General features: G+C 38.0%; 1 protein-coding gene across 11 annotated transcripts in view; it reads left to right on the plus strand.

The window, feature by feature from the left end:
• The window catches only part of ULK4 (unc-51 like kinase 4), a 255,213-nt gene that overhangs the window by 181,055 nt on the left and 51,930 nt on the right, over positions 1–22,228 (plus strand). For 10 of the 11 annotated variants that reach the window (XM_054190816.1, XM_054190817.1, XM_054190813.1 and 7 more), the window contains 3 exons: positions 487–653; positions 7,309–7,407; positions 15,596–15,781. In XM_054190816.1, the coding sequence (XP_054046791.1) occupies positions 487–653; positions 7,309–7,407; positions 15,596–15,781 (452 nt within the window). Of the gene's footprint in view, positions 1–486; positions 654–7,308; positions 7,408–15,595; positions 15,782–22,228 lie in introns of those variants that run through there. The other variant, XR_008464756.1, reaches the window with a different exon arrangement.

The following is a 22,228-nucleotide window of genomic DNA, read 5'->3' on the forward strand; positions in this document are numbered from 1 at the left end:
CATAATGCTCTTCTGAATATATTTTATGTTAAGCATAACACTGTTCAATTCTACAATTAAAGCATATGGGGAAGGTTGTGATTGGAACTCCAGTTAAGAACGAAAACTTTAAGCTCCAACCTTGATGTGTCATTTTGTAACAAGCTGGAGAAATTGCTTAATTCTTGTGACCACATCTGTTGTGAAGACTTGTGTACCAGCATGCTACAGAAAAGTTTAGGATTCAAAGTATGTCTTTATTTAATGAATGTTACATAATTTTCCATGGAGTTAGCAAATCTGATTGTATCAGTTTAGCTCTCTCTATGAGCTGCTCCAAACAGAAGAGGTAATTATGAAAATGGAGAAAAAGAGGAAATTTAATAAATATTCATAATGTATGTGAAATTTGTTTTTATGCTAATCTAGTATTTTTAACTGGGCTACCTTCCACATTGTTCTTTTCCTGATAGTCTATTGCTTCTTTTTGTCTCACTTTCTATGTAGGACTGGCTCATCACATCTGTAATCTCCTAATAGAAACTGTGGCTCTGTACTTGGAGGCAGATGATAAAAGCAGCACCAAGACAGCAAATGCACTGCTTCTGTCCTTGTTTGACATTTTGCACTGCATGCTGATGTATACAGCAAACATTGTGCGCCAGACTCTACAGGTATGGAATTTATTTCCTGGAGTCATCACCATCTTAAACAATATTTTAGGTAACTTCCTGTTATCCTAATAATGAAATGCCCACTATTCTGATTTTGTTGACTTTGTAGTTTGGTGGAAAGAGAAGAGCATGCATTTTCAACTGCATAACTGTTTCACGTACTTACTTGGCTAGACTATCCATACTAGCCTCACTATAGGCTGGAAACACAGATTCTAGCTGACTCTTTTGTTTCTGTACTCCATAAATAGCTTAATTCAATATTTGTTCAATGAGAGTTCAAAGCATTTTTGTTCCATTCATTTTAAAAGAAAGAGATTACTCCATAAGAAACTGAATCTTTTTTATTATAAATCACACGTGATTACTGAGCTTGAAAAGCATGTGTAATCGCTGCATGTGTGCTGAAAAAAGTAGAATCATAGAATATGTTGGGTTGGAAGGGACCTTTAAAGGTCATCTAGTCCAACACCCTGCAGTAAGCAGGGACATCTTTAATTACATCAGGCTGCTCAGAGCCTCATCGAGCCTGGCCTTGAATGTCTCCAGGGACGGGGCCTCCACCACTTTCTGGACAACCTGTTCCAGTGTCTCATCACCCTTATTGTAAAGAACTTCTTCCTAATGTCTAATCTAACCCTAATCTGCTCTAGTTTAAAACCATTGCCCCTCGTCCTATCGCTACATGCCCTTGCAAACAGCCCCTCCCCATCTTTCCTGTAGGCCCCCTTCAGGTACTGGAGGGCCGCTATAAGGTCTCCCCGGAGCCTTCTCTTCTCCAGGCTGAATAACCCCAGCTCTCTCAGCCTGTCTTCATAGGAGAGGTGCTCCAGCATCTTCATGGCCCTCCTCTGGACCTGCTTCAACAGGTCCATGTCCTTCTTGTACTGAGGGTCCCAGAGCTGGACACAGTACTCCAGGTGGGGTCTCACGAGAGCAGAGTAGAGGGGGAGAATCACCTCTCTTGACCTGCTGGCTGCTGTTCTTTTGATGCAGCCCAGGATGCGATTGGCCTTCTGGGCTGCAAGTGCACATTGTTGGCTCATGTCCAGCTTTTCATCCACCAGTACCCCCAAGTCCTTTTCTGCAGGGCTACTCTCTATCACCTCATCCCCCAGCCTGTATTGATAACGAGGAGACACAAGTGTAGGACCTTGCACTTGGTCTTGTTGAACTTCTTAAGGTTTGCTTGGGCCCACCTCTCTAGCTTGTCCAGGTCCCTCTGGATGACATCCCGTCCCTCTGGCACATTGACCACACCACTCAGCTTAGTGTCATCTGCAAACTTGCTGAGGGTGCACTTGATCCCACTATGTCATTGATGAAGATGTTGAACAGCACCGGTCCCAGTACGGATCCCTGAGGGACACCACTTCTCACCCCTCTCCATTTGGACATCGAGCCATTGACTACCACCCTCTGGATGCGACCATCCAGCCAGTTCCTTATCCTTAAGTATTTCCTCTCTTATGCTAATCAATATGTTTTCGAAGTTTCTGTTTGAATCACTGCAAATCATGGCCTTGGTAGGACTTCCTCCTCCAGTGAAGACTTCCTCCTCCTTAAAAATAGAGCACAAAAAAATACTATGCAAAGAAATTGCACATAACACTCTTAAAAATAAAACAAGAAAAAGCATTAGTCTTTCTTTAGACATGATGTTAAGCTAGCAATATTTGCTTTGTTTTTAAATGATTGCCAGATTTCACAGAATCATAGAATGATTTGGGTTGGAAGGGACCTTAAAGAGCATCTAGTTCCACCCTCCCTGCCATAGGCAGGGACACCTCCCACTAGACCAGGCTGCTCAAAGCCCCATCCAGCCTGGTCTTGAACACTTCCAGGGATGGGGCATCCACAGCTTCTGTGGGCAACCTGTTCCAGTGCCTCTCCACCCTCACAGTAAAGAATTTCTTCCTAATATCCAATCTAAATCTACCCTCCTGCAGTTTGAATCCGTTACCTTGTCTTACACTCCCTGAAAAAGAGTCCCTCCCCATCCTTTCTGTAAGCCCCTTTCAGGTACTGGCAGGGAAATTTCTAAGTTAACTGGAAGTAACTTTTGTATTTGGGCTGCAAACAACAGCACTTACTCTTCGTGTTAGGTTTTTGATGTTCTTGGGATTATCTGCTGAAAACCAAAGCCTGTTAGGTCCAATATATCTGGAGGACAGAGATTCAAGATTGCAGCCAGATTGTATTGAATTTCAGGATATGGCTTCTTTAATCTGAAAAGGTCTTCCTCTGTGTTTTGTTTGGCTTTTTTTTTCCGTTGTTGTTGTTTTGTTTGTTTGTTTTAAAGAAGGTTTAATGTATGAAGTGACTTAAAAATTGAGTTTTTATTACTTTCTACACAGATTTACATAATCAGTTGTGTTATCAACCAGATATTTCACTGAGAGGTGTTGATTTGTTTTTTTTTTTAATCTTTGTAAGAAACTTAATTTAGAACTGATGGTACAATACCTTGTCTTTTTCGAGTCATCTAATAGCAGGTTCTGTAATGCATTTCAAATTTTGTAGGCTAATTGCTGATTCTCATGTTGTTGGCAGCACTCCATGTAATCACAGAGAGCTACATTCTCTACTTATGCTCCATGCAAGAGTGGTGAGGCCAATTATACTGGAGCAGGCATATGAGGAGAGGGGATCTTGCACAGGGATTGGTAATTTAGTGAAACTGATGATTTTTATTTACATACAAAATTAAGTCTATACATTCAAAGCCAAATTCTATTCTGGCTTTACATTAGTACATCAACTTGATTGGTGTGCACTAAAACTCCAGCTCCAGTTTTGTCCATCTCTAGTCAAAGTAATCTGCTTCGCTCTGGAAGGCTAATGGGTAAAAAGAGGTAGCTGGAAAACTGAGTTTTGAAGCATAGCTCTGCCCTCTATCCCTATAAAAATAATTTTGTGGTGATGTTGCTTGCCTTGGCATACTTGTCTTGACCGTATTCTTCACAGGGCCCCTGTGGGTTCTGCAGCTGCCTCATTACACATGCCCTATTGAATGAGGGCCATTAGTTGGTGACTGCTATTTACCATGCACCTGCCTAATATTTCACTACCCATGTGGCACTAAATGCATCACTGCAGTGATAACAAATATTCTTAGATCGTTTTTATAGGGATCTTCTGAATAAGATACCTTCTAAAACAATACTTGAAATAAAGAACCAAATTTTCTCATATTATCCATTTTTGAGACTTAAGTTGACTTTTACAGATAGTACTACCTCCACTTGAATCCTTTTTATTTAAGCTTTTCATATGTAAAGTGATAACCTTACACAGCTGCATAGGCAAAACATGACACCAGTTTTCATTTGCATTTCAGTACTTTATGATGAATGGTGCTGATAATTGTATCCAGCTTCATTCAAGAGGTTGCTCTCTGTGCCCCAAGTACTTGTGTTTTAATGGAAATGGTACAAAAGTTCAGATTAATTTGCATATCTGTTTTGGAGCAGTTTCATCATATCATGTTCCACAGGTGATTCACAGTAGCTGAAAGTAATTTGCAATCTCGATTTGAGAAGTGGACTCTATTTAGTGACTTAATGTAAGTTTAAGTGTGGTGTAGCGTGTATCCTTTTGTGATGGATTGACCCTAGCTGGCTGCCAGATGCCCACCAAAGCTGCTCTGTTGCTCCCCTCCTCAACTGGGCAGGGCAGAGAAAAAATAATGAAAGACTCGTGGGTCAAGATAAGGACAGGGAGATCACTCAGCAATTACTGTCACAGGCAAAACAGAGTCGACACAAGGAAATTAATTTAATTTACTGCCAATCAAATCAGCGTAGGGTAATGAGAAATAAAACCAAATCTTAAAACACCTTCCCCAAACCGCTCCCTTCTTCCCAGGCTCAACTTTACTCCTGAATTCTCTACCTTCTCCCTACCTGAGCAGGGGGGAGTGGATGGGCGTTGCGGTCAGCTTATCACATGTTGCCTCTGCCACTCCTTATTCCTCAGGAGGAGGACTCCTCGCTCTCTTCCCCTGCTCCAGCGTGGGGTGCCTCCCATGGTGGACAGTCCTCCACAAACTTCTCCAATGTGGGTTCTTCCCACAGGGTGCAATCCATCAGGAACAGACTGCTCCAGCACAGGTCCCCCACAGGGGCACAAGTCCTGCCAGCAAACCTACTCCAGTGCAGGCTTCTCTCTCCATGGGGCCACAGGTCCTGCCAGGAACCTGCTCCAGCACAAGCTCTCCACAGGGTCACCGCCTCACAGAATGGTAGGGGTTGGAAGGGACCTCTGGAAATCATCTAGTCCAACGCCCCTGCCAGAGCAGGTTCACCTAGAGCAGGCTGCACAGGAACGCGTCCAGGCAGGTTTTGAATGTCTCCAGAGATGGAGACTCCACCACCTCTCTGAGCAGCCTGTTCTTGTGCTCTGTTACCCTCAAAGTAAAGAAGTTTTTCCTCATGTTCAGATGGAATTTTATGGGTTCCAGTTTGTGCCCGTCGCCCCTTGTCCTGTCGCTGGGCACCACTGAAAAGAGTCTGGCCCCATTCTCTTGATGCCCACTCTGTAGATATTTATAAGTGTTGATGAGATCCCCTCTCAGTCTTTTCTTCTCCAGGCTAAACAGACCCAGGTCTCTTGGGCTTTCCTCATGAGAGATGCTCCAGTCCCTTGGTCACCTTCGTAGCCCTTTGCTGGACCCTCTTCAGTAGTTCCCTGTGTTTTTTGAACTGGGGGGACCAGAACCGGACACAGGGCTCCAGATGTAGTCTTATCAGGGCAGAGCAGAGGGGGAGGATGACCTCCCTCGACCTGCTGGCCACACTCTTTTTAATGCACCCCAGGATACCATTGGCCTTCTTGGCCACAAGGGCACGTTGCTGGCCTCCTTCAGGTGCATCCACCTGCTCTGGCATGGGGTCCTCCGTGGGCCGCATGTGGATATCTATTCCACTGTTAACCTCCATGGTCTGCAGTGGTCTTCACTAAGGGCTGCAGGGGAATCTCTGCTCTGGCTCCTGGAGCACCTCCTCCCCGTCCTTCTGCAGTGACCTTGGTGTCTGCAGAGTTGTTTCTCTCACAAATTCTCACTCCTCTCCTCTGGCTGCTGTGACACGGCAGTTCTTTTTCCTCTTATTAAATAGGTTATCCCAGAGGCACTACCACTGTTGCTGATATGCTTGGCCTTGGCTAGTGGCAAATCTGTCTTGGAGCCAGGTGGCATTGGCTCTATCGTACATGGGGGGAAGCTTCTAACATCTTCTCACAGAAGTCACCCCTGTAGACCCCCTCGCTTCCAAAATCTTGCCATGCAAACCCAATACACCTACATATATATACATATATATATATAAAAAATATATATATATAAAAAGTATAATTCCTTTAGTGATATCGTTCATTCTTTTGTCAAAGACATTAAATAGATAAAGAAAGTAATCAAACATCCCTGATGGAAAATGTCTGTCTTCTCATTCAAGCACTAACCAGAAGCTGTTCTAAATTTTGCTGAAGTGAAGGTGACTTACTTCACTTTCTTCATTAATATAAATACTCGATTTTTTTTGTCTTCTCTGCACTGTGCCCTTCTTGGACTTCAGCAATCCAGGTCATTGTGGTGAGTGTCAGTGAGGGACATACCAATGTGTCTTATTACCTGGAGAAACAGCTCTTCAGATCTCTTTTCTTTCAAAATTCTTTCCAGAAGAAAGGCATTATCCTTCCAACTCATCAGTATCAATAGTGGAGCTTCAGCAGTAGTGTCTTTTGTCTCAGGGGATTTGCTTCTGTGTTCACTTAACCAAACGGAAATCCTCAGGTATTACGCTTGGATGATGATTTTAGGATTGAGCTTTAAATGAAAAACAATACAAAAAGATTTTTAAGTGTGTTTTTTAGACAAAATGTTTATGTTTTCCTCTAGCAGCTAGACTGTATAAGGTCATGGTCCAAAGCTGCTGCAAGATAATGAAGTTAAATGAAAAATCTTGCAAGCAGACCTTTGTGGTGTCCTGGGGCAGGGATGGGTCATAAATAACACTGCCTAGGATGGCAGTATGTTTGACGAAGGGGGATGACAATGATGAGAATGACAAGTAGTAACAGATCAGATCACAGACTTCGGTCACTTAAGGATTTTATTATTTCTATTTAAAAAATAAATTATTATAATATATTATGAATAGTTCAGAGTTCAAAATGAGTCAGAAGGGCACAACTGAACATTACTGCTGAGAATCCTAACTTTCAGTCACCTTGTTTTTCTTGTTTTGAGTTGCACTTAAAATTGTTCCTGATAAAGGAAAAAAAATAGTTGAACATTAATGTTAAAATAGGCACGTCATGTTGAAAGAGAATACAAATACATAAAACATTGATTGCTTTAGAGATACCTTTTGTGTATGCAGTTTATAGCATTTTGATGAAGAAATGTCATGTAGGGCAGTATATTTAGCCTGTGCAGAATGGGCATGACAGCATGAGTCCCTTTTGCTTTGTGCTTATTGTTACAGACACAGGGAGTGTAACTGCTCATCGGGAGCCCAGAAACACTTAACTAGAAAAGAGTGTACAAGTCTCCTTCAAAATTCCGTTCAAACTTTGACCACCTAATGGACCTAATTTGTTTCTCATAACGGAACAGTCACCAAGGCTGCTTTTTATTTTTTCTCATCTTATTAAGGCACAGAAATCTGGTGCAGGAGGGGACACACAGGCTGCTGAAGACCTTCTGCTTGTCAATAAACCCCTGACGGACCTAATTAGCCCGCTCATTCAACTGGTGAGAATTTGCTTGTTTGTAAGCCTTTTGGAATGTTGCTGAAGTTGGAATTACTCAACTGAATTCAACATCTTAGAACTCTGTTTGCTAGTTTTTCATTGTTTATAAACTCCCATCTAGTACAAAGGAAGGACTAACAATTTTTAAGAAATTATAGGTCATAGTGACTTGCAGGTTACAAGTGATGCTGGAGTAAGTGTGTGCCAAGCACAGAAGTGGGACGAGGGACAGGCTGCAGATTCCCAGTTGGGATACACATGTATAGCCAAATTTTTGCCCTTTAGAATGGACTAGTGATCACTGCATATGGAAAGGATGGTATTCAAATTTTGAAACAACAAGTACTGCTACCATTGGAAAAGTCAGTCAATTTGAAATTAGTTTGCCGTGAGTGATGACTTTTAAATATTATTTTCTTGGTTTTGAGCCTTCTGAGTTTTTCTCCAGGGTTTAATTTTATTTTCACATGATCCTGAGGAATTTGTGAGTGGGAATGGTCCCTGGTGATCTGTAAACATCTTTGAAGTCTGTCTGTTTAAAGTCAGTCTTTTCCAGGGTTTACTAGATGTCACAGTGCTTCATTGAAATCTTCACAGAGTGCTGTATTGTGGCCCTGATGCATCCCATCAGCTCAACCTCCATCATACTGTGCCAGAGATTTGTCTTGGCTCTGTGTGTAATAGCGTGTAGTAGAGGAATGCTTCTTGAGCTGGACAGGGTTTTTAGAGGCTGCCTAAGCACTTTATTCAACATAAAGCCATTAAAATGGTATGTGAGAATTTCCCTATGGCATATCACACTGTCCTTTCCAGGTTGTTTCACTTAGAGGCATTTCAGATTCAGTTCTCTTCCAGCCTCCTTTTTTTTTTCCCTTCATGTAAATATGGGTTTTCAGATGTATTATGATATAAATACCTGTGAGTCTCTTACTATCTTTAGCACTGTCTGTCATCTTCTATTTTGGGGAAGAGTGTGGTTCCTTTTTTATTAATATTTGTCATTATACTTGTTGCTAAGTCCTACATGATGAATTTATTTTAACCAGCTATTGACAAAGGCTTTTTGGAAATGTTCACTGAATGATCTAAAACAAAGTGACTGGATTTTAACTATATAATATTTCGTCTTTATCAATTATTTTAATTTATTTTCTATTAGTTTTTTAAAATCACTACATATGATAAATAGTAAGACATGAAAAGATCCAAATGTTCCTTTAAAGTAAAACTAGTCATAAATTTAAATTCCATTAACTCTCTAAAGAACAGAAAATTAGAGGCCAAGCTGTACTCACCTATACCACCTGGAAGTCTTTTATAAGTTTTTAATGAAAGGATAGGATAATTCTATAGTTAGCATGTACTGATTAGATTCTGACTTCCCCTTGTATCAGGAGCATGGCTGCAAATTACCACTAGGTTTTGCTTTGTTCTGTATTTCTACAGATTCTGATACGTTGAAAATGTTTAAATGCAGGTAAAGAGTAAAGACCACTGCTGATGTTTCTTTAGTTTGTTTGGGTTTGGTTTTGAATTTTGTCAAAGATTTTGTAAATGTGAGGGATATTCTCTTGTTGTGTGTATGTTTTGTTCTTTACATACATGTGCCTGACTGGATATATGAACGTTATTTCAGCTAGGTTTGTTAAATTTTATATCCTTTACCCATTGCTGTATTAAACATTTCCTGTTAAGTTTGGAAGCATTTGAACAACCAAATAATAATTTTAACATTTAGGATGTGCGTGTTTAAAAGGTTTTATGCTCTAACCTTTTTAAATAGGACTAGATTCTTTGTGAAGTCTAGCGGGTCTCTCAAGATGTATATGCTTCCTACCCCTCAAAAAAGACTCAGGTGTACCTAAGCTTAAGTTCTGTGGAGCTGCCAACACTAGTTCCCTGTATTCATTGAGCTCTGTGGCTACATAACCATTTATTACTGCTTTGAGCCGTTCAGTTCTTTGTGAACTTTATTTTCTGGAGATAACAGAGGTCTTAAATTCTGAACTAACCATCACTTTAAGATGCTGAGTTAAAATTATTTTCTCTGATTTGCTGTTTCTACCAATGTTACCTTATTTATAGTTTCTTCTGTCAATTTGAATAATTGCTTTCCCTCATTACATTAATATGTATATCCCTCAAGTAGATGATTGTTCCATGCCCCATTGACTTGTCTGTTTATTTATTTTCCTTAAGTTCTACATGTTCATCTCTCTTAATAATCCCTCAAAAATCAATGTGAGTTAAACTTGAAAATATCAAAAAATTAGAATAAATTTTTCCGTACTGTAATTATGATTTAGCCTATCACTTAGGGCGTAGCAAAGCAAGTGTAGGAACCCTAGATTGCACGTAAATAAAACTTCAGAGTTTTTAAGAATGCAAAAGAAGATATAATTACAAATTCTGTCATGCAGAAAACACTGCAAATATGGAGAATTCAATATTTAATCCCCTGATCTATCTGCCCTTAATTGATCAATAAGAGGAAAATAAATTGTGCATTTAGTCTTCTGCTTGGCAGCTTTGTGTTTAAGTTAATTACACTCAGCTTTTTTGCATAGTGTTTCTCTGCTTGCACATAAATGTAATTTGATTATTGTACTGAAACTTGCAGCAATTATGTAAGATGTAAAATACCTTCTACTTTTTGATGTACCATATACCAAAAAAAAAAAATGGTTTGCTTACTTTTTAAATTACTTCAGCGTGGATTTTCAGAAAGTTTTCAGAAACCTTGCCAGTACCTATAAAAAAGAGTTTCATTTCTCTGTAGATCCTAGATTTAGGTCCTAGGTGTAGATCTTCCAGTCTTTTCTGTAGCCTGCCAGACTGCTGGGAGAGAACCTTGCTTGTCTACTTCTTCATTATAGTATTACTAGTAAAATTTGCAGTTGATTACTGCGCTCTGTATATTGCTGTTGAAAGACCAGTTCATCATGTGCAAACACGAAGAGGACAAATATGAAGCCTCAATGCGCATGGATGCATGAGCTGATCTCCTCCAGGTCCTTTCTGTCTCTGCGTTGTACTGGCTCTAAGGCGGTGCCCTAACTTCGGTTTCAAAGCACGTGAAGGTATTTGCCAATGAATAATGAAAGTGGCTGCGGAAGAATCATAAACCTGTAGACTTTTATTTCCCATTTTTTAGAAATACATGCAGTTCTGTGGTCTGAGTGGAAAGACATGTTTATTTCCTGTATTGTATAATATATTACTGTTATTGTATTTAAAATGTTACCTGTGAATTATATTTGGAGAGTTCTCTTCTGCAGAGCTTCCCTAAAAAAACCAAAAAACAAACACCATAAAAAAACCCCCAAACAAACAACAAAAAAAACCCCAAACAAACAAAAGCACACCGGAGGAAATAAAAATATATTGTCACAAACACAGAATTTCAGAATGGGGATTTAGCTTCTCAGCAATTAGGCTAGATTAAAATGAACTGAAAATGTATTGTTTTTTTTTAAATATTTTCCCTTACATAGGAGGATGACAATTTTGCCCTAAGCCAAAATATGATATTTTGTTTTCTCATTTAAAACTGTGCATATTTACTAGTAAAACTAGCATAGTAAAGTTAGCAAATTTAATAATGATGTTTTGCTTTTACATTTTGTTTAATGTTTGCAAAATCATCTTCCCTATAGCTCCCAATGGTGCTTCCTTTACAGCACATTCTGTAATCACATTACTGATCTAATGAACATCTACCTCTTATCGTAATAAACTCTCTTTGTGTATAACCTCATTAATGCGCTGAAATAGTGTCCCCGACGGGTAATCCAGACTGTTTCATTGTAGCTCTAAAATTAGATGCTGTAACAACTCCAACAGTGTGAAAACTGCCACTTCAGCTCAAATGATCACACGTTTCTTGCAATGGTTTGCAATTCATGAACACACTGCAACTTGGTTCAAAATGAAGGCGGTTTTTGACAACAGACTGCAGAAATACAGATGTGTAATAACAAGAAACTTCCTGCTCTTCACCACATTAACCTTAAAATACACACAGCAGGTTCTATCTAGAAAGGAAGTAGTATTTTATGTTATGAGCCTGTTTACACGAGGTTATAACATGGCCATAAAAAATAAGTAAAAGGTAATACACAATCTTCATTGCACAAAAGTCTTGTCATGAGGCGTTATTTTAAAATTTTGAAGTGAAAAATAAATCTACTGTTCTGAGTTAGAGAATGGCAAAAATTATTACTTTAGCTGTTCAGTAATTTATTTTAAGGTGCTGGATTTTCTTCAAGCTATATACTAGCCCAGAATATTAACAGCTGCAAGTAGAAGGAGTACTAATGTTTCTACCTCGCTGAAGGGCTGAATCCATAATCCTAATACTGATAATTCAAAAAAACCCAAAAAAAACAAAAGGCCACTAGAGTTTTTTGATGTAATTATGAAATATTAAGGGCCAGATATTTTCTTAAAGAATTAGAAGTCTAGTTTTTCATGGGTTTCTCCTCCCCTGAAAGAGCAAAAACTTAAGTAGCTGCTGTCATAAAAAGCTATAGATGCATTTCAAAGGCTTGAAATGTAATTCTTCATATCAAATGGAATTGTTTTGATTAGAAAAATAATCGGAACGCTGTTTCTGGTAATTAAGAGATGAACCATCCATCTATATGCATTGTCTAGAAACATGACTTTAGCTTTGCTGGTTTTCTTAGACATGAGATACTATTTACTTGAAAGCTGAATTTTAATTTCTTGTTTTTTCTATAGTTACAGATATTTATTATATTTTCAGTCATTGCTTTTGTTCATACTAATAATTTTCTTCAGATCCTCTACTATTTATAGCCATTAATAAAAGTATAAACACTGACTGGCAGCCATTGTTAAATTTCACATTACCAACTTACTACTTCTGACATCTAAATCACTACTTGTCAGTAGTGAAACAGCAAAACGGTAGGAGTTATAGAGAAAAATGCTGATGCGTACATACTTAAATAAGGACGTTGCTGAGAGTTCCTCTTCCACCTTAATTATTGATGGGTTAGACTGTACGCCAATGATTCTCATCCCCTCCGGAGTAAATACAGTCTTTCCAATTCCCAGCTTGTTTCCTATTCATCAAAGATATATGCTGGTATTGTTTTACCCTGCAATTTTCCAGGATGACAGCAACTTGCTCCCCAAACTCTATATAGCACTGAAGCGCAAGAAGTCTCTGGTGAAGCAGAGGAGCAGAAAAGCCTGAAGTAAAAGAGGCGATGAGGGACTTCACTGGTATTTGTGATTGAATAGGATCGTGTCATGGCTAGCGAGTACTGTGAACCCTGGAGTGATACTGGGGGCTACGTTTGGAGGATGGTCCCCGACAGCTTGATATCCTGTGAAGAGCAAGCCTATCTGATGACATAACATATTAGATGGAGAGATTCACAGTTTTCCTTTTTCCTTTCTCTTGTTGAGGGGCAAAGAACAGCAGCAATGGTGATAAAGGGCTGGGCATGCAAGGAGGAGTTAAGCAAAGCCATTGGCCTGAGCCCAGCTTCTCCTTACCTAGGGCAAAATATTGCACTGTCTTGCTATCCGGGGACTCCTGCTGAAGACAGCCTTCCGTGGGAATAATGGTAACAGACGGGACACTCTCATTTGCTTCCTTGGGAGTCATGTACTCTGCTAGCGTCAGGAAGAACTGCAAAGGATGCGGTGCTTAATGTATTTCTTCACACAAGGTTGTTGTAGGGGCAGTCCTCAGCAGAGACTGACACCTTTCCACTGCTCTGGTATTTAGTGAATATCTCAGAAGACGACCTTGGGAACAGTCTCACTTCAAAGTGTGGCTGTTGTGATTACTGATTACACGTGGAATTTTGTGCTTATGGAGCCCAGGAATCTAGCCTCCACTGGCTAGTCCTCCAGGGCAAGGGTGTATCTGTCCAAATGTTCACTGCTCTTTTATTTTTGGTTAGCCCACAAACAACACTTGAGAACTGAATATAGTTCTTGTACTGTGGTTTTCTTCAGGGAGTGGTTGATAAACCTGTCTACACTGATCTAGTAAGAAACCGTAAGTTAGAGTGCTGCTTTTAAAAGGGATGAGAGAGATACGTTAAAGTAGTTTAATTTTTCCTTCCTTTATCTGACAGCATTTTATTTTTTCAGTGAAGGAAATACAAGTCGATCAAAGCCCCCAGTGAGATCAGTGGAATTTTTTTTTTTACTTGATAGGGATTGAAGATATAAATAAAGCTATAAAACTTGTTACTATTTGTAGCTTTTCCTCCTTTTTAGCCTTGCTATTTATGTTGATGATGTTATTAGATAATTCTGGGTGTTGAAAAGAAAACAATCAAATAGGTGGCATTTAGTTTGGAATGAAGGAAAACCGTACAGCAAAACTGTGGAAGAAATAACTGCTGTGGTCCTGTCACTTGCATAGCATTAGGTCAAATAGAATGTGATATGTCTTGGGGCTATGTATTCAGAGCTTACATCTCAGTTCAGTATGTTTTAAACAGCCAGCTCTATGAAGCTAATGGAAAACAGGATTGTATTTGCATGCAGATCCCTGGGGAATTGCTTCTTGAATATTTAAGGAGTATATGTCTGATGATATGTTCCCAGATTGCTTTAGAGTAACTGTATGGGTTTTCCTTAAAATGAAAAAGCTTGGGAAGTTCACACTGCAGATTAAATTATCATTATTGAAATGGTTAGGCGTATTATATAAATGGTTGGACAGATTATATAAATTGTTGCCTTTTTATTGTCAGTAGGGATAGTCTGTTAACTGTACTTTAACCTAGCCTCTTTGTATTTAAATAGTATTTTTGGAATTAAAAAACTGAGTAGGAGTGATGAGGTGTTTTTACACTTCTATAGCTTATTTTGTTCAGCTCATAGACAGTAAGGACAGAAAAGGCTATTGTAATCATTTAGTCTAGGATTTTATATAACACAAGACATTGGACTTTCCTAAATCAATTCCTCATTGTAGTAAAGACTTCTGTTATTTTGTTTTAGGAAAAAAAATTATTATTGTGATAATCTCCATCACAGGCAATTTATATCTCTCTGTTCTAAGGAAGTTGTTTCAGTGGTTAATTGCTCTTATTAAATCAATCAATCAATCAATCAATCAAAGTATTATCTCCCTTATAATCTGAATTGCTTTAGATAAAGATTTGAGCCGTTGTCTCTTTACCAGTCCTTTTTCAGGTAAAGGAATTAGCCGATTCTCCACCTGATTTTTCTCACATGTAACCAAAAGAATATGATTAAGTGCCCTTCAACCCTCCCTTTTATAAGCTATAGATGCTGAATTCCTTCAGTCCTTTGCTGTTATGTTTTCCAAGCTGTCGTCCTCTTGCCTGTTCCCAAGAAACCTCTATGATTTTTTCACTAGCTTTTGTGTAATGTGTGCTCCAAAACTAGGCATTGCATTCCTGTTGTCATTCCAACAGTGCAAAATACAAGCCTAATTTAATATCTCTACTTGTTATATCCAGATTGTACTTTCAAGAAAGATATAAATCATTTTGATAGTGGTCTCATACTACCTGAAGCTCATTTAAAGATGATTATTAGCCATGCCCCCATATCTTTTCCATTATTTTGTTTCCCAGGAAAGAGTTTTTCCATCCTATTGCTAGGGCCTGCTCTGGTCTTCAAAGGAGTGCAGAAAAGCTTGAATTCAGGAAAATGTTTAAAATCTGCAAAGCGTACCTCCTATTGTGAAAACTTAAAATCTATTAAATAGTTAGATAGCCTGTACTCTACCTCAACCAGAAGCCATAGACTTGATTTAGAAATAATTAAATAAAGTTTTATGGTGTGCATTGTGTAGAAGATTAGACGTCATGGCTGCAATGATACTTTCTGCTATTACTACTTCTATTTAAAGCAAAAGATACTGTCTGAAAATAACAGAGTTGGGAGCAACATTTTCAGTACTTCTATGGTGCCGCTATAGATAGGCTATTTGATAAAATCATAGTGGAGATGTTGTTATACTGCTGCTTAAAAACAGATATATTTTAATTATATTTTCATCACTTTGTTAAGCTTAGATTAATGGAATTTTGGAGTCATTCAACTAGACATTTTTCTTTCCTGGCACAATGCAAATGTTAGTACCCTTCCAGATCCCCAGTGATACACAATTTTTCTGAAATTGGAATTTGATTTTTGTTTGTTCATTTTTTGTTCGTTTTTAGCTTCCCAGTGAAGATGCTGAAATATTTGAGAGTGCCTCACAGTGCTTATCATTGTTGGTTCAGCTGTATGGAGGGAACAGTCAGGAGAGCATGTCTCCGGAAAACATGGACAGCTTTGCTGAAGTACTGAAGTCCAAAAAAGATACACGACAACTGAAGCTTTTGTTGAGAATTATAAAGAGACTGGTGAGTCAGATTTTAAATATTTTAAAAGTCCATGTGTTTCTGTTATATCATTGCATAATTTTTGGCTGGTTTTTTCAATCTTAAAGTAAAAAAGTGTATAAAAAATATTGAAAACAAAATTTATGAAGTTAAAATTCATGTCTTTGAATTTCAGTTAACTTCGCTGGAGAAGGTAGTCTTCTACACTTAAAACCTCTTACAAACTGATTGTTGGATTTCTCCTACTGCTGTTAACCATTCAGCTCTTTAAATAACTCATGTTATTTATGGATTTGTTTAGTACTTCAGCTTTAGGAAGTATTGGAACAATGCCTTCTGAACGAACTAACCTTGTAGCATTAAATAGCCGTTCAGAAACGCAGTGGTAAATAAAATGACATTTTGTACTTGAAATAGGTTTGTGCGTAGGCTGTTGGCTCCTCATTCTCACCGAGTGATAGGGACCACTTCTGATGAAGTGGTTGTAATGTAGAATGCCAATCAGTGGGAATCGTGCAGGGGCTTATTCTCGTGATGGTATTGACGGGTAGGAGTTTCAATTCTATCATGCTCTGATATGGTGACATCACAGCAGTGTCATGTCTTTCAAGTAGCTTAGGTGGAAAACCTTCTGTAGATGTAACATTCTCTCAGATAATAGTATGTTTTTTATCTTGAAGTGTCTTGATAAGAAGCTTTGCCTGCATTGTCACCTTGCATTGCTTGATTAATTCACCCTTTACTCTCCAAGAGCAGTTTTCAATTAAAAGAGGGTAATTTACCCAGGGTAAGAGGCAGAAGACACTTGAATTTTGCCAGTGCAGTGCTGGGCTACTAGGGTAAGACCATCATCAATGGCGGCGGGAGTCTTCCTACTTACAGAGTTAAGGAGAAGCAACCCTTTTTGTGGAGCTTTCAGAGATGTTCCTGTCCTCTTTCTCCTGCCAGCTGTATTTACATCACAGGAAAGTAAACACCATACACTTCTTTCTAGTTTTGCTCAGTCCTATCCTTCCCTAAAAGAAGCATGAAAATATAAAACTGAAATTGAAATGATGTTTAAAATTCATAATTTCTCTCATTCTTGACATCATCTCAGGTTTCACTCCTTTATTTTCTCCTGCTCTTCCTGAAAAGAGAATTCTAGCAAAGATTTGTTTTAAAGACACTTACTATTGATTTTTGCTTGTCCTTGTGCTTCCCTTTCTGTGTAATCATTGTGCTGTGTAGAATTGGTTTTTGCTTTTCCCCGAAAGCAATAAGAGAAAAGAGGCAACAAAGTATGGAGGAAGGAAAGAGAAATAAGCCTGCAATATACATATTTAGATTATTTGATTTTAACGTAGCTACAGACTTGTTTCCTTTCCCTCCATTTTGAAGACCACCGTTCAAAAGTTGACCTAGCATGCAGCATATTTAACACAGAAACTTCTGTTGATTATCTTAAGAGAACAAAGCTATGCTATCAGCTTTTGAATCTTGCAAGTTCCTGTCCTTTTAGATCTCTCCTTTGTATACCAGTGATACTGGTACTTGTTATTTATAATATCAGGCATAGATTTTCTGTATTTATTTTAATGAGATCATAGGATTTCTTTTGAAAGCAGGGTTCATAGATAATTTGACAGATTATTTAATAAATCTTACATTATTTCTCTAAACCTTAAAAAGTCCTATTCAGAGGAGATGATTATCTTGTCAAAATTGTCATAATCATAAAAGACATTGAAATATAATCATATCTATTTAAGAAGGATTCAGCCCACATCAGCGGTTCATGCTGAATGTTGAAGCCTAGAGCAGTGTTTTTCTTGTGTTGTCTTTTTTTTTTTTAATATCTGAGCAATATTTTAATAGAGGGATCATTAAGTGTTTATGCTATAGCTGCCTTTATAGAGTGTATTTCTGGAAATAAAGAAAAGGCATAGCTGTATGTCTAGTTAATCTTTGTCCAGGTGTTTCATATGATGCCAGTGAGCCAATGGAGACACGTGTCTCAATTTCAGTCTTCGATTTAAAGCATGTCACAGAATGTATTGACATACAAGATGACCTTACCTTGATGAAATGGAAACTTATATCTATGTGTTGTTTTAGTAATAGTATTCATTCATTAAGTTTTATCTCCAGTGGTTGGAGCAGGGGTTTTGGACAAAGTTGGAGGTTTGTTTTGAGGTTTTTTGGTTTTGTTCTTGTTTTTTTAGTAGTCATTTTTCATTGTAAACTTTGACCAGAAAATTGACTGCAGGGCAATATAGTCTTCTTGCAACACTTTCTTCACTGTTTTTTGCCCTGCAATTTTTTTGGTATTCATTTATTAAACAGAAATAAAGATATAGGCCAGACAGGGGGGGAAAAATGTCTTCGTACAGACTTATTAATGGAATTGCCATGAACAGCCCTTTTTGCAGGCTTTGTTTTGCTGTAAAAAGAAACCATTAGGAGTGAAAACCAGAAAAAATATGCTTTGAGCTAACTTTTGTAACTGGGTAGGTAAGGATCATCTAAAAGCTTTAAAGAGGCAGCATTGACTGTCTTCTTTTGTTTTGTTTTGGTATTTTATAATCACCTCTTAGCTTTCAAATCTTTTGGCTCTGTCAGGCCCAGGTTAACCACTCTTTTTCAAGAATGTTCATCTTACTGACATTGATTCAATGGACGGAAAGAGAATAAAATTACTGAATCAAAGAAACAGGGTTTGGTGGTTTTGGGTTTTCTCCTCCTTCAGGCCTTTTACTAACTCTCTTGTTCTGGTTGCTTCATCTTGGGTTAGACAATACTGCTATTCAAATATTCTTCATCTTTTTTAGCACCATTTGTGTAACTGATCAGTGACGTCAGGGGAGTGATCTTTTCCCATTCTTTGATTCTTGGAGCCTCTTCTGCCACCCTTTATGGAAATCACTATCGTATCACTTCATCTCTTCTGTGAAGATATAGTGTATCTTATTACAGCCCAGTAAATCATCTAGATTAAAGTATTTCTTTGTGAGTGGAAGAAATTTTCATTTTGGAAGCAAATAGTTCATTTTTTGCCTGCTTTACTGAGAAGTTTTTCATTTCTTTTTTTCCCCAGAGGAAAAAAATCTACCTGCCGTCTCAATTTACCATCTAGTATGTAACGTAAAGGCAAGTGATTATCACCAGAATTTTTATAGAACTAGCCAATATCTCCACCAGACACATAATCACCGTGGGATTACAGCTGGGTACTGACAAATAAAATGTTTCAGCTTTCAAAACAAGAGAATACTTTTTATTTCATCTAGTAATAAGGAAAAATACCTCTGAGAAAAATGGATAAACATCAGGCTTTAATAGGCAATTCTGCACTCACTGTGAAGAGTGAACTTTTGTTCTGTGACTTTTACCTTAAGTACTTGTCAGAAAGTATACTTGAATTCTACCTAAATCGTACCTTTTTTTTTCTTCTGATCATCTTTCTAGAACCTCATTTTCACTAATTTGCGTATCTTAACTGTCAAAAAGTTGTTCATCCCTTATTTGTGAGCAGCTAAGACATTTAGGATGTCATCTGCATGTCAGATAACCTGTGGGGGATACACATAAAGATTTCTCAACTTGTATTAGGCTGTATAGTAAGGATGTTAAGGCTAGAATGACAATACTTGAGCTGTGAAAAAGGTCCATAACTTTTCATTAATTTCACTGCAGGACTGTTGAACACTAATTTGCTCTCCTTGCCAGTCTGGGCTACAGCTACGACATCACTGTATGCCTGCAGGCAGATTTACTAGCCTGTTTCCAGCGAACCAAAGCCTCAGGAACCACTGATCAGTATCTCTAAAATATCATTCAAGTCATGTGTCCCTAAGTATTTCTGTCACGTAGATTAGTAACTTTGTCATCCTGAGTTTTATACAGAGATGTGCTGAGTTCACATCTTTTGAATTGAAAGTTGGGTGTTTGTATATTGAAATATATGCATATATTTTTACTGTGATAGTTCCCAGATTAGGTCCTCATTATATTAGTCACTGATCATGCATTGTGGGGGAAAGACATTTAGAGCTTGAAGAGATATACAGTACAGATAGCACAAGTGTTTGATTTAGGGTAGCAATTCTGCAATCCCCCTCTAAGTTGAACGTCTTGCTGGAGATTTGCTCCTCAGTAGATTCCTGCAAGTACATCTGCAGGGAGCTTCCATCAAAGAAGGTGAAACAAAATCCCAAGAGAGTTTCAGATAGCATCCTTTTTACGGCTTCATTGCCACAAGGAGGTGCTTGTGCGGCAATTCTCAGCAGAGTCTGCTTTCCCAAAGTCTTAGAAAGCTGCGGGAACCTGTTGGTGTATCTCCTGCCGAGAGAGCACAGTGCTCTCAAATAGGCTCAGTTAGCTGGAGAAATGCATCTTATGCATCTTTCTCCTAACGTGAATCTTTTATGTATGCCTTTAATTAATTTCATTAATTACTAAGGTAATCCATAATATTCCACTGCTCTAAGGAATAATTTTATAACAGTGATGCTTGTTAGATTGTAAATACAATCCTCACTTGTGGGTTGCTGACACGTATAGGTGTACTCACTATAAATGCATTTGTTGTTACATATGTTTTCCTTAAATTACATATCTTTTGAAAATCTGGATGACTCTTATATGAACAATATCTGTCCTTCATTAGTGTTAGTCTCGTATTTTCTAGTTGTTACCAAGCCTGCACCCCTTCTTTATAGACCACCTTTTGTTGGCATCAGTCTAATAGAGTAACGTACTTGGGTAGGAATTAGACACAAATAACTTAAGATCCCACCAAGGAGAAAAAGCTAATCAACATTAAGATACAATATATATAGATCATAAACAAGACAGGTTTCTCAAAATGCTTTGAAGCAAATACATGGGAAGGATAATGCCTTTCCACCCTTCCCGCCGTGCAGGGAAGCTCCTTCTGTTCGCACACTCGGTCAGGCGTTTCTTTTAGGGTTTTAACAAAATTGGAGAGAGTCGCCAGAGATGAGAGATGGGGAGGCCTCCAGCACCCACTGTTGCTTGGCAGCCTTCTGCCATGGCATTTCCATTCCCTGCAGGTGAATTGCCCCAAAGATGCCTCTCCTCCACTTCCTCTACTTCTGGGTTTCAATCTAGTCACAAAGTAAGCTTTCAAGTATAGTTTTTTGATTTTGCATAAGTTTTGACTGAAATACAATCTAATGAAAATCCTTTTTAAAAAAAAAAAACGTTACAGCGTCCCTGATGAATATTAGCAGTCGGCAGGGATATTTGTGAGTCGTAATTGCTGGGCCAGGCCCTTCCCTTTGGTCAAGAAGCAATATATTGAGTTTACAGCAGAGTTAAAAAAAATTGGTTTAGATTACTCGGTGAATGCAGCTAATCACAACTACTTTTAATACAGTTTAAGCAACAATTAAACAATTATTTAAATAGAGCCAGTGTAGTGTAAATTAAAGGAATTCAGCATTTGGTGAACATAGTTCTCTTGTGGCACAGCCCCTTTGCTGTATTTTGTGATTTACTGAACAGAGAATTGAGCCAATATTGACTATTTCATCTGAGTAATTTGGATTTTTTTAAAAACCTTACTTAAGCTGTGTTCTGAACTTTGTGTTCAGTTTGTCATGTTCTATGGGCTCTACCAAATTCTCATGGAAATGAAATACTGTACTTTAATCATTAAACCCCAATGGAAGATTTTTTTAAGCTTAGTAAAGCATTTTCAGTAGCGCTAAGAAGGAAAACATTTAGTCAATGAAAGTGTGATTTTTGCATAGCCAAAATTTAAGAATATCCTAATTTATTCTCAGACATTCTACAAACAATACCAAGTCCTAAAATATCAATTATTTATTTTATAATTATTTACTTGATATTAAGAATAACACAGCTTTCCAAAAAGCACTTTTTTAAAGTACTGTATGAAAATGTTATTTGTATGTCTAGCAATACTTAGGATATTCAGATGTGAGATATATATCCAATATGCGATTGGATATATACACATATCAAATACACATATGTATATATGTATGCACATATATACACGTATCCAGACACATATCCAGTATGTGATTATCATTTGAGATCCCATGGCATTCTTTATAGTAGTATACATAGTTAATTTTAATTTGACTAATTACATCCTGTGTATTGAAATCCAGGACACAAATTTTCACTGCATAGGTCTGAAAAAGATTTTCATTTTTTATCTGAAATGGTTAGATACTGTTTCGCTTTAGAGGCATGTGCATGTTTATGACCAGTGTGCCTGGCTTATGTAGCTTGTGAAGGGCTAAATTCATTTATACTTTGTGTAACTCATGGAGTGTTTTCAGGATGCTGAGAAGTAGTACAATATGTTAGCACTGTCCTTGGCCTTCTCTTTTTTTGACATTTGCATCCTATGGTTTCTACTGGAGGGAGGAGAGGGAAGAATATTTTGGTATTTAGATTTACGCACTTGGTTAGAGCATTTAAAGAATTTTA

This window comes from Rissa tridactyla, chromosome 2 (assembly GCF_028500815.1).
Source record: "Rissa tridactyla isolate bRisTri1 chromosome 2, bRisTri1.patW.cur.20221130, whole genome shotgun sequence".
NCBI classification, from domain to species: Eukaryota; Metazoa; Chordata; class Aves; order Charadriiformes; family Laridae; genus Rissa; species Rissa tridactyla.